This window comes from Talpa europaea (genome assembly GCF_964194135.1).
Source record: "Talpa europaea genome assembly, chromosome: 10".
Taxonomy (NCBI): Eukaryota; Metazoa; Chordata; class Mammalia; order Eulipotyphla; family Talpidae; genus Talpa; species Talpa europaea.
In genome coordinates, this window is record NC_140077.1 from 79,313,915 (window position 1) to 79,326,696 (window position 12,782).

The following is a 12,782-nucleotide window of genomic DNA, read 5'->3' on the forward strand; positions in this document are numbered from 1 at the left end:
CTTTATGTAATGCTACCAAATTATCAATCTCCTTTTCTTATGTGATTTATTTCTGTTGATTAGCATTCCTACTTCATTGCCCCTGATGTAACTGGACTCCCAACAATACCTGAAAGTGTAAGTTTTCATTTTCTGTATTTTCAACTGAATTCATGTTTTAACTTTTTTTTTGCCTTATTGTTTAAAAAATCTTATATTAATTGAATATATTTTAACTGCCCTTCTTTATGAGAAATAAAGAAAAAATTAGGAATGATGGTGCTATCATTTTCTTCATTGATTTGCTGCTTACCACATTTTTCATATCTGGTTGTAGATATGTTAAATTACTTGACAAAAACTATTTTTCCATTTGAACTCCTTCAGTAGGATCATGTATTCAATTAAGTCCTGAGTTCCCCTGTATCAGGTACAGTAGCTCTCCCAAGAGATGACTTTTGTGGGTAGAAAATGAACATAAATAAAGGGAAGTACTTTCATATAAATAATTACTTTTTTATTTTTTAATTTTTATATTCCCCATAATACTTTAATGAACTGACTATATTATTTTTATACAAAATCGAGTGTTTTTTTTTAAATCTTAGATTTCTTCTACTTGATTTTAAGTGATCCATACTTTGTACAATTTCAGGAATATTACAATAAATTATACAAATTACTAAATTTTGCATCCTACTTAGGTCTTATTGTAGTTGTATTAGAGATAGTTTCTGTGTTTTACTAGTTATTACAAATTAACATCCTATAGAGAAGTTTACATGGGTAAGTAGAAGTGACAAATATGATTTTGCATACTGTGTGAAAATGAAATTATATAATTTTTTTCAGCTTTCCTGAATCAGTAAGAATACTTAATCAAAAGTGAAAGAATCATCAAAAGGAAAAATTATCTCCAGGAATGCTTATTATTTTCTTCAGAAATCTATAATTCTTCCAAAAGTGTTTTTAAACAGACTGTTTGCTTTCTTAAAGTGCATGAGTTATGAGTGAATCAAGTCCAAGGAGACATGTGTAAATTTTCTAATTAAAACCAAGACTGTCAATGGTGTTTTAGTACAGATAAATTGTTTTAATACAGATGAATATGAAAAGACTGCATTAAGCTGCTCTTAATTACTGTTGCTCTCTGATGTGCTTAAACAGAAAATTATATATAACTAATAAGAGAATCTAAATGTTAAGGGTAGGGCCTCCCCTGGTGGCGCAGTGGTTGAGCGCTGGGCTGCGAAGCTGCCTGCAGCCTCTGCAGTGCTGGTTCAATCCCCGGTTGCCAGGCAAGGGTCCCACATGATGCACAGACCTCTCCTGCCGCCCACTGCTCCCCTCAGCAGTGTACTTCGTCTGCCTGTTCTGCTCCCTGCTCTGGCTCTGGTGAATTCTCTCACCCTCCCGTGCTTCTGACTTTAGCCAGTGCTTGTATAAATAAAATAAATAAATCTTTAAAAAAAATAAATAAATGTTAAGGGTAATGCAATGCATCCCGATTTTTTTGTATGTGGTAGAAATAATTTAAGAAATCAAATTAGATTAACACAATAAAGCAGGCCTAACATGGGCCATTATCAAGGAAGTATTCCTTAAGAGAGAACCAAATACCTACCTAAAAAGCTATCTCTTCCTTTGCCTGCATTGCACACAAGAAAATGATATTACCTGCTGAGTATTTGTCTAACATGAAAGGACTCAAATGTATGTTCTGGAGCAGCACTTCTTAAAGTTTAAGGTATACAGAATCACCAAGAGTATTTGTTTACAGAAAAGATTCTCAAGGCTATACTCTTGAAGGTGACTGTTTAGCAAGCCTAGGATGGGGCCTTGAAATCTGGCTTCTTTTACTAGTTGTTGGGGAGGGAGGGTAGGAAATATGGATCCATTGATTAACCTCTTAAAGACATTTTCCTAGAATAACATTATATTTCAAATAACAGTAGAATGTTACCTGCTACATGTGGCAATATAGTATTATTAGACTTAATTATTTTAATGAATATAATTTTTAATGACAGCCTTTGAATTTTAAGATTCTTTGGTAATGTGTCAAATGTTTTACTTTGTAATCACCATACACTATAACCTACACAATTATTTTTCACTTGTACAGAGAAATCTTACCGAATATTTTGTTGCCGTGGATGTGAACAATATGCTGCAACTGTATGCCAGTATGCTGCACGAGAGGCGCATCATTATTACCTCCAGCAAATTAAGCACTGTGAGTACTTCACACTTCTCCTTTTAAGTAGAATGTATTGAGCATTTCACAAAAAGACCTACAAACCTCTGCAGATTTAGACATGTTCTATGTGTGCTCTTAAGACAATATCTACATACTTTTTTGATGTATGGTTTTAATCTGACTCTTGAAGTACAAAAGTATGATTTATAGAAGGCCTTCTCAGATGCATTAAGTCAGGTTAATTATTTTTTCTTATCAGAGATGAGGTTTTTTTTCCTTTTTAACTCTCCAGAGTTCATTTTAGTGCCTTCTATCGTATAAAGAATTCTTAAGAGCTATTATGAGATCTTTGTTATTCACTTGTGACTTTTTCCATTGGAGCTATTTGAAAGAAATCAAGGGGCCATGATAATAGCTGCTATCCTAACCTGGTAATAGGTAGATTCATCTTTGTTGCCAAGTAGTGGTTTGGGAGTAGATGCTATAATAGTTCTGATTTGGAGGAGCTCTTCAGACTGATAATAACTTAAAAGTCAAAGTAGCATTTTTAAAAAATCACAGGTTTTATGCCGCTCACTAAAATGTTCTTTTGGATGGTCGTCATTATTGTGATAAAGGCAATGAGAATGAAAAGATTTTTCTTGGGTCAAAGAAAAGTATTCAAAAGTATTTTGCTAGATTTCCTAATCTTTTTCTGCTTTAAACATTAAAAATTTAATAGTTTTGACATAGAAAATTTAAATTTAGTTTTAAGTAATATAGAAAATATTTATTAAGAATCATTATTTAATGTTGCATGGACTTGTGTCCTTTTAGATATGGCTAATTGATAAAAATAAGGTAATATTTTTGGTTCTCCTACAGTAAAAATATATAAATCAGTTCATGAAGTTTTAGTACTTTAGAGAAGAAAGAGTCTTATGATTTCCCTAGAATATCTATTTTCCTAGGCTGTCTATATAGTATTGAACAATGAGAAAGTTATTTTCAGGGAGGTAAGTGGCCACCAAGAAGACAAATAGCTAATTGGAGATGGTTAATATGAAACTGCATTTCCTGATTCTGAGTTTGGTTACTTCTGTTACTCCACAGTTGAAAAAAATGACTGTTTTAAGAATTAGAATTAATGGTCCGATATGCCCACTGTTCCCCGCTAAAATTGAAAATATATTATTTTACATATTGAAAACCACATTATAAGCATTTATAGGCATATGTATAGGGAAGTGATATAGTCCCATTAGAGACTAAGTGCTGATCAGTGATATAATTATTTGCCTTTTTAATGTTATATTGAGAGATTAAATCTGAAGCATTTTATATTTTTATATATTTGAGCATGCTATTTTTAACTTATCATTGAAGTAAACCTGTTCTCCTTTCTCCACTCTCTTACTCCTCATGATTTTTCAGACATGATTTTTATTACGATTATAAAGACTATTTCTATATGGGTATTATTCTGAAGATTGAAAAGATTTTACAAACTCCTAGGAAGCCTAGGAAGTAAATTCTTATCAAGATTAATTCTTGGAACAGGCATTTATTACGTACCTACAAGATACTAGACTCTAGGATTCAGTAATAAGCGAAGTAAAAATTTAAACGATGTAGAGCTACATCCAACTGATGAAACAAATAAATGAATGAAAAAAAAATAGTTTCTCTGTCATATAGTAGTGAGCACCAAGGGATAAAAGATAAAATGAGTGTGTAACAAAGGTAGTGTGTTAGCAGAAATCTGAAGAGAATGAGCTAAGTGAATTAATACGTAAGTTGCTCTGTTTAGGAAAACATTAGAAATAAATCAGTAAAGTATTGGTGTTTCTTTTTTGTTGTAATTTATAAACATCTCAACAGTTTGAAGAATGGGGATAATAGTTTTCATCATCTCATCTGTAAAGATAAAGGATAAAGAACTGTGTGTGTATGTATGTGTATATACAGACATATGAAATCACATAATATACCTATATTTGAAATACTTATTATTAGCCATATTTTTATAATAGACCAGGTTTGCATTTTAAAGTAAAATTAAGAGGCTTACTTTTTAATATTATTTGAATTAATAAACTATTTTTTAAAGAGTTTAGTGAAATTTCTGAGACATCCAATGAAGGAAGAATTAAAATATTGATGCTTGTAAGCTTTCACATCCTTATTTTATATACCATAAAAGCTGTAATGTACTTAATACAAGAAATAGAATTTTACCCATCCTTCATTTTTCAGTTTATAGACAGTTTTAATTATTGAAAGAACACATAAATTATGGTGTTTTATATTCACAGGCTCACTATTATTTTAGGAATTTTGTTTGGACTTATACTTTGGCATTCATAATTATATTAAAATCATTTGTCATTTATTATTTATTATTGGACAACTGTGTAGCTTTCTGAGGGTTTTAGTGGTGATACACTGGTAGAGAATCAATTTGATTCATCAGCTCTCATCATTTCTTTAGGTGCTATTCGTAGTTTAAATGATAATTTACAATTCTCTGTATAGAGATAAATCTTTAAAAATTAATTTTGTAATGTTAGAAGAAATATCAAGAATATTGTTGTTTTTAAGATTAATGGTTTCCCCCATATATTAAAGTGTATTATTTCGTTAGAAATCATCAATGCAATATACACACAAACACACACACACACACACACATATATATATGTATACACACAACATATGTTTAAGTTTAATGAATTGGGACATCATCAATTTTGTGGTTATTATTTTGTTATGTACCTTATCAAGTAGCAATTAAAGGGTTTCTGATAATCCTAAACAAGAACACTGATTTTATACATGCTGTAGGCAGGCCCTAGATGTTTAGCCCCAAGTGAATCTTGGGTAGACTAGCAGAACATCATATCAGAGTCTCATGAATTCAAAGCAAAGGAATAAATCATGATATTACAAGAGTATATCAGTTGACTTATTGCTGTTTTGTGACCAGAGGTAGGGAAGATTGCTGTTTAAAGTCATGTCATCAGTTCTCAAATCAGTCAGGCATGAAGTCTTGTCATATGCCTCTATAATTGTACCTCACCAGACTTTCTCTAACTAGTCAGCTGGGGCTGTGCATTTTGTCTCAAACACCCGGCAGGCCAGCGTCTGACAGGAGCATTCTCATCATCCTGTCAGTAATATGTTAACTAGAGTGTATCTTTGTGGCCTGTAGAAGCAGGTGGAAGAGAAGCTTCTCTTTAAAGCAGATGTCTAAATGTTAGCTCCTGTTTTGACCAATATTTAGTTGGTAAATATCACCCTCTTTAAGTCTATAAGCACATTAGTTACAGGGATTTGATTGTGTAGTCAGTGTACTTTCTGGAATATTTAGAACAAGCAATGTGCTGTGAGTGCTGGAATTGTGTTAATAAACTGTAATTTCTCCCATTGATATAGTTGCCCCCAGGCAGTTAAGCATATGTTTTTCTCTCCTTCTCTCATTAATTCCAACAAGGGCATATGCAAAAAGAAATCTGTGATCCCTGGAAAATCAGCTATTAAAATGTAGATTTTATAGGTTTAGTTAACTGAAGGAGAATCCAGAAGATTTTAACCTCTCCATCTGGATTTTATATATTCTTGATTTATCTCTTAATGGTGCCACCTGTACCAGCATTTAATCTGAAACCTGAAGCACAGGGAATCTTTCTGGAGATTAGAATTGTACAGTTGGTAGGAGAGCAAAGATTATCCAGGTCTAGTTTCTTGTTCATATTATTGAAGTTTTTAAAATATTTTATTTTTAATGTTTTGTTGTTGTTGTTGTTTTTGCTGATAATGGTTCACAACACTGTATATGATTCAGAGACGAAGGATCGTACCTCTTCAGATGTATGCTACTACACTATACCCATCACCAGGACACCCAGAGTCCTCCACCATAGTCCATTGTGCCCACTTCCAAATTTTTGCCCTCTGTCCTCCCTCTTCTCTGGTAGTGTCAGTTTTATGGGTGAATTGCTAGAATTTGTTTTTGATGTGGTTTATCTGACCATTTGTTTCTCTATATTCCACATGTGATTGAAATAATCCAGTATTTTTCTTTGTCCTTCTGGTTTATTTCACTTAGCATAATCCCCTCCCATTCCACCCACATTGAAGAAAATGGCAAGAATTCATCTTTTTTGCACTCGAGTAGTATTTCATTGTGTGTGTGTGTGTGTGTGTTTGTGTGTGAAATCACATCTTCTTAATCCACTCTTCTGTCCTTGAGCACTTAAGATGTTTCCATGACATGGCTATTGTGATTAGCACTGCAGTGAACATAGGAGTGCATATATCCCTTTGAATTAGTGTTTTTGCAATCTTTGGGGAGATCCCTGGGAGGAGAATCGCCAGATAATATGGCAAATATACTTTTAATATATTAAGAAACCTCTATAATGTTTTTCATAGGGGTTGGACCAGTATACATTCCCACCTACAGTGTACAAGTGTTCCTCTTTTCCACATCCTCTCCAATACTTGTTGATCTCGTCTTTTTGATAATGTGCCACACTCACAGGTATGAGAGGATAATTCATTGTGACCTGATAATAGGTAGTAATGAGCATTTTTTCATGTGCCTGTTGGCCATCTATATGTCTTTTTTAAAATTTTATTTATTTTTGCATAGAAGAACTGGGGTGTACGCCAGAGGTGCAGGGATTGGGGATTGGTGTGAGAGGATTCACCAGAGACAGAGTAGGGAGTTAGAACAGGTTGATTTACTGAAATACGTTGCTAAGGAAAGCAGTGGACAAAACAAGAGTGTCTACTGCACCAGGGACTGAACTCAGGCCACAGACGTGATAGAGCTGAGACTTAACCCCTAGGCCATTAAGGAGGTCCATCTGTATGTCTTTGGAGGAGGGTCTGTTTAGCTCTTCTTCCCATTTTTGGATTGGATTACTTGTTTTCTTTTGTTGAGTTGTATGAGTTTTTATTGAACTTGGATATTATCTCCTTATCAGTGTGATGTTCAATTACCTTTTCCATTTGGTAGAGTGCCTTTTGTTTTACAGTTTCTTTCACTGTGCCGAAGCATTTTTGCTTATCTGTTTCCATTTGTTTATTTTTGCTTTTGTTTCCTTTGCCGTTGGAGTTATGTCCCCAAATACATCACTGAAGCCAATGTTTTGTGGAGTGTTTTGCCTATTTTATCTGTATTTTATAGTTCAAATCTTACATCCAAATCTTTAATACATTTTGATAAAATTTTTGTATATGGTGTGAGATTATGGTCTGCCTTTTCCATACTATTTTGAAGATATTACTTTGAAGAAGCAATTGAAATTTTGACAGGGATTTCATTGAATCTGTATATTGCATTTGTGTAAAATGGTCACTTTAACAATGATTCATGAGCAGGAATATCTTTCCATTCTTAGTGACTTCTGTTTCTTTAAACAATACTTTTTTGTACAGTTAGTTCCTTTACTATCTTTCCTCAGTTCACTCCTTTATATTTAATACTTTTTGATGTTATAGTATAAGGGATTGATTACTTGATTTCTTGCTCCTCTAGTTCATTGTTTGCATATAGGAACACAACTAATTTTTATAGATTGATTTTGTAACCAGCCACTTTACTGATTGTTTCTAATTTTTTTTTTTTAAAGTGGAGTCTTTAGGGTTTTCTATGGATGTTACCATGTCATGTGTAAAAAGAGATAGTTTTACCTCTTCTTTCCCAGTTTGGATTCGTTTTATGTCTTTCACCATTGAGTATGATGTTTAGCTGTTGGGTGGTCATGTGTGGCTTCTGTTGAAGTTTATTTTTGTCATGTATGTTTTTAAGCCTGTAGCAGAGTAGAACAGTTAAAATTTGTTTTCAAGGAATATCAGAGAGATTTTAGGAACAAATTTTATTTATTTATTTATTTTTTATTTTAAAGATTTTTTTTTATTTATTTATACAAAAACCTTGGGGTACAGGCCAGATGTGTGGGAAGGGTGAGAGGATTCACCAGAGACAGAGTGGGGAATAGAACAGGCAGATCCACTAAAGTACACTGCTGAGGGAAGCAGCAGGTGAGGCAGGAGAGGTCTGCTTGCGATGGGATATCTCCATAGCCGGCAGGGATCGAACCAGCACTACAGAGGCTGCGGACAGTTTCGCAGTGCTGCCTTAACAGCCTGTGCCACCAGGGAGGTCATAGGAACAAATTTTGTATTTGTAATTCTTCACATTACCTATAACAACCAATATGTCAGCTGAAACTGTAGATAACAATTCGACTTACCATTGTATTATTGGACCTGTGTCTGCTATTATGAACATTGTATTTTCAGTGGTGCTAAGAGAGTATGACTTGAGGGTGGGAATAGGACTGTTGAGGTTGTCATGTAGCTGTATGGAAGAGATGTATGGAGGTTAGCTAGAGGAAAGTTCTAAGACAGGAACGCTGTAAATGTTTTTATTTTCCAGTTCTTGTGATAATAGCTGTTTTTCTTATGGAGCTATGCATATATTTCTGCTTTATGGTTTAGTACACTTATCTTCTAAAAATAAACAATTGGGTTTTAATGTAAAAACTAAAGTTTTTAATATAGCACTTGTAGAATTATCTAAGGATATATTAAATTATCATTCACTAGGTTTTATAAACTTTTTTCCTGCAACTACTCAGGTTTCTAGTAAAACAACCTCAGAAATTTGTTTGTCGTAATATTTTCTATATAATACAATAACTTAATTTTGCACTTTGGTGATCATTTTTATTGTTTTAGTTTCTTTAGTAAAGATACTATTATGTTTCTACTCTTTCTTTCTTTCTTTCTTTCTTTCTTTCTTTCTTTCTTTCTTTCTTTCTTTCTTTCTTTCTTTCTTTCTTTCTTTCTTTTTCTTTCTTTCTTTTCTTTTCTTTCTCTCTTTTCTTTTCTCTCTCTCTCTCTCTTTCTTTCCCTTCCTTCCTTCCTTCCTTCCTTCCTTCCTTCCTTCCTTCCTTCCTTCCTTCCTTCCTTCCTTCCTCCCTCCCTCCCTCCCTCCCTCCCTCCCTCCCTCCCTCCCTCCCTCCTTCCTTCCTTCCTTCCAGCACTGGGTACAGTCAGAAGCACAGGAGGGTGAGAGAATTCACCAAGGCCAGAGCAGGGAGCAGAGCAGGCAGAAGGACCAAAGTACACTGCTAAGGGGAGCAGCAGCCGGCAGGAGAGGTCTGTGCGCCATGTGGGACCCTCCTCTTGTGGCCGGGGAGCAGCTGGGGATCGAACCGGCGCTGCAGAGGCTGCGGGCAGCTTCGCAACCCAGCACTCAACCGCTGCACCACTGGGGAGGCCCTGTTTATTTCTTGAATACCACAATTTTTAAAAATTTATTTTGCAGTTCAAAAAGTTTTCTAGTGAATGTTGAGTTTATATGCTTATATTTTAACTTTGAAGTTATCTCACTTAGCATTTCTGGAATGGAACTCATCTTTTTTCCCCTATAGTCTCCTCCTCTACTATCAGGCTAATTTGGTGATTGATCCCTCTCTCTCATCTATCCCATCTAAACTTTATAGATCCTACCTCCTTTTTTAAAATTTTATAAATTTTTTTACATCATTTTTCATTTTTGAACAGTGTATGCATTTTCATCTTGGCTATAGTAATCCTACTTCCTTAATTCTTTCTTCTCTACCTCTGTTCTCCACGGCAACTGCCCACTGTTTTAGTTCAAGCAACTTTTACTTTCCATAAATATTATGTTCAGATAATATATTCTGAGCCCTCGTTTTATCTCCACTTACATAAAATGATCATAGCAGGAGTAATTATAATCAAGAAATACCTAGTATAGTCTATGAACTAGTGTCTCTTCTGGCGAGATTAAGTAAATTTAATCATCATTTACTATGCTGTTAGTATAGTTTTTTAATTACAAAGGACAGATAAAGAAGAGAATTTTGAGACATAGAGTATTTGCCTAAGGCCATACAGCTAGTAAGTGGCTTAATGAGGTTCATAGTACTCCAAAGTACATGCTTTCCATTTTTCTGCAATTTTGCTCTTTATAATGACCATCTTATTAAACCAAATGCATTTTTATGCCCTGCCTAATATAGTACCCCTCCTGTTACAGAGTTTCTATAGTGGAAGACTTTCTGTGCTTTGATGGTAGGTGTGGTGTGGTCACATACACCTGAAAGGTGTGATCCTAAACTTCTAAATCAAATACAGTATTGTAAACCAGTGTTACCTTAGTTAAAAAAAAAAAAAAAGGGAGGGGGGAGAAGGAAGTGAAGAATAAAGATTTTGTGAAAAAAGCTTCTAATCAATCATGCTGAAGTGATTTTTTTCCTCTTCTGTAAGTCTAGTCAGTTATCCCTCAGAATCTCTCATTTTTCCCTTCATCCCATTTTTATTTTTTATTTATTTTTTAAAATATTTATATATACAAGAATTGGGGCACAGGCCAGAGGTGCAGGGGGTGAGAGGATTCACCAGAGACAGAGCGGGGAACAGAACAGACAGACTGACGAAATACACTGCTGAGGGGAGCAGTGGGTGAGACAGTTGAGGTCTGCCCCGCCATGTGGGACTCTTGCCGGCTGGCCAGGATTGAACACTCACTGCAAAGACAGCTTCACAGTGCGGCTCTCAACTGCCTGCACCACCGAGGAGGCCCCATCCCATTTTTAAACTACATTTAATATAAATATCTTCCACTTAAATTTCTTATTTTTTCCTTTCTATTCATTCTGTATACTATTATCAAATCCTTCATAAGCAAAAGATAATATTACTCATTGCCCATAAAATACCTTATTCTGACATTACAGGATGTCCATTACCTGGTCCCAAAATTTTCTTCACAACTTATTCCACTTGTCAACTCATGGATAATAAAATCTTTAGTGCAGGGATCTTATTTGATCAGTCACTACAGTAAACCTGTACTTAGGACAGTACTGATATGTAGTAGGATTGTAGCAATAATTTATTGAATCAGTGCATTAAATTGCACCTTTTTCTTTACTTCAAGTATGTTTTGAATGTTCCCATTTCCATGACTCTGAATGTTTATCAAAAATCTCGTTTATTTTTCAGAGGCCTGGTTCCTGTCAGTAACACCAATTGTATTTTTTATCCTTGAACCACTTTAGTACTTATTACATACCCTTTCTCTAATTATAAAATTACTAAATTTGTTAATGAGATTAGATATTAATCTCTGTAAAGGTTAAAACCATGGAAAGAGAGAGAGAGATTATATGAATTAAAGGTAAAATTAGGGCCTCCCCGGTCACGCTGTGGATTGAGCTCAGTGCTGTGAAACTGTCTGCAGCCTCTGCAGTGCGGGTTCGATCCTGGCCAGCCTGTGAGAATCTCACATGGTGCACTGACCTTTCCTGTTGTGCCCACTGCTTCCCTCAGCAGTGTGTTTCAGTGGTCTGCTTGTTCTGCTCCCCACTCTGTCTCTGGTAAATATTCTTACCCTCTGTGCCTCTGGCCTGTACCCCAGCTCTTGTATAAAAATAAATAATTTTTTTAAAAAAGTAAAATTAATCTTTAAACTGTGGCCATAGAGAATAGTTTTTAATATAAAATTTTTATTCTGGTATAAAATAGAAAGTGTTCATCTGATACTAGAAATGCCAGAGGGGAAACGTCTCTAGACTAAAATATCTCTTTCGTTCCTTTAGTGCTTATCTATTTAAACAACAACAACAATTCTGAAGATTATAAATTAGCTAATTTCCATGTAGGTTTTGACTTTTAAAAAGATCATATTCTGCCATTTTTACTAGAGAATTTTAATTTAAAACTTATTTTAAAAAGTCTGTGCCAAAATTGTAATCCCATGGGGAAAAAAGTTATTGATACATCTTGAACTCTTTTCAACTCTGTTTCTTTTTTTAATGATTATTTATATATTTTTTACATCATGGTTCATTTTTGAACAATGTTTGCTTTCCTTCCCACCCCCAGGTGTAGTCCCCATAGAATTATCTTCACCAATGCACTCGTGCACCATCACCTCAGTCCCCTATGCGCCTCCCCCCATCCTTCTGATGCCTGTCCCTGATCCTCCCCTGCAGGATGTCTCTGATTTATAATTGTCTGCTTTTGCTTTGTTGTGTTTTGTACTGTTATTATTTTTTTACACTGATGTCTTATTTAGTTCTCCTATGTTCCTCAATCCGATATTTTTCTTTTCTATTGCTTTATTGGCTCTTGTTCAGCCTGTACAGGAAGTTGAGCTGATATCTTTTGGGCTTTCTACAGTCCTTAATAGAAAGTGTACTGATTTCTCCTATGAAATGTGTACATTTCTTCATTTATTGAGTCATTTCTCATTTATGGAGTCCCCTAACTCATGCTAGGCAATATTTTATGGGTAAGACGATGTCACAGATTTTATATCAGTCTGGGTCCAATCAGGAGAGAGAAACTGCACAGTAATTTGAATAAGGAAAGTTCAATATAAAAAATTTAAAACTATTCTTGGAGTTGAAATAACAAATCTAAAGACTATAAACATATCACATATAAGGCAGCAACTAACCATAGGACTGAGATAGATCACCTAAGAAAGAATCCCTATAAGACTCCAAGTTCAGGACCTTATTGGCAAATGTATAGCCTTTGACTCACACTAGGTGGTAGAGAAGTTGCTGTGGTG

The 12,782-nt window shown here is 34.6% G+C and overlaps 1 protein-coding gene across 1 annotated transcript in view; it reads left to right on the forward strand.

The window, feature by feature from the left end:
• The window catches only part of DENND1B (DENN domain containing 1B), a gene marked incomplete at both ends in the record, with an annotated part of 177,148 nt that overhangs the window by 98,615 nt on the left and 65,751 nt on the right, over nucleotides 1-12,782 (forward strand). The window contains 2 exons of the mRNA XM_084246072.1: nucleotides 64-117; nucleotides 2,105-2,215. Coding sequence (XP_084102198.1) covers nucleotides 64-117; nucleotides 2,105-2,215 — 165 coding nt within the window. The remainder of the gene's footprint in view (nucleotides 1-63; nucleotides 118-2,104; nucleotides 2,216-12,782) is intronic.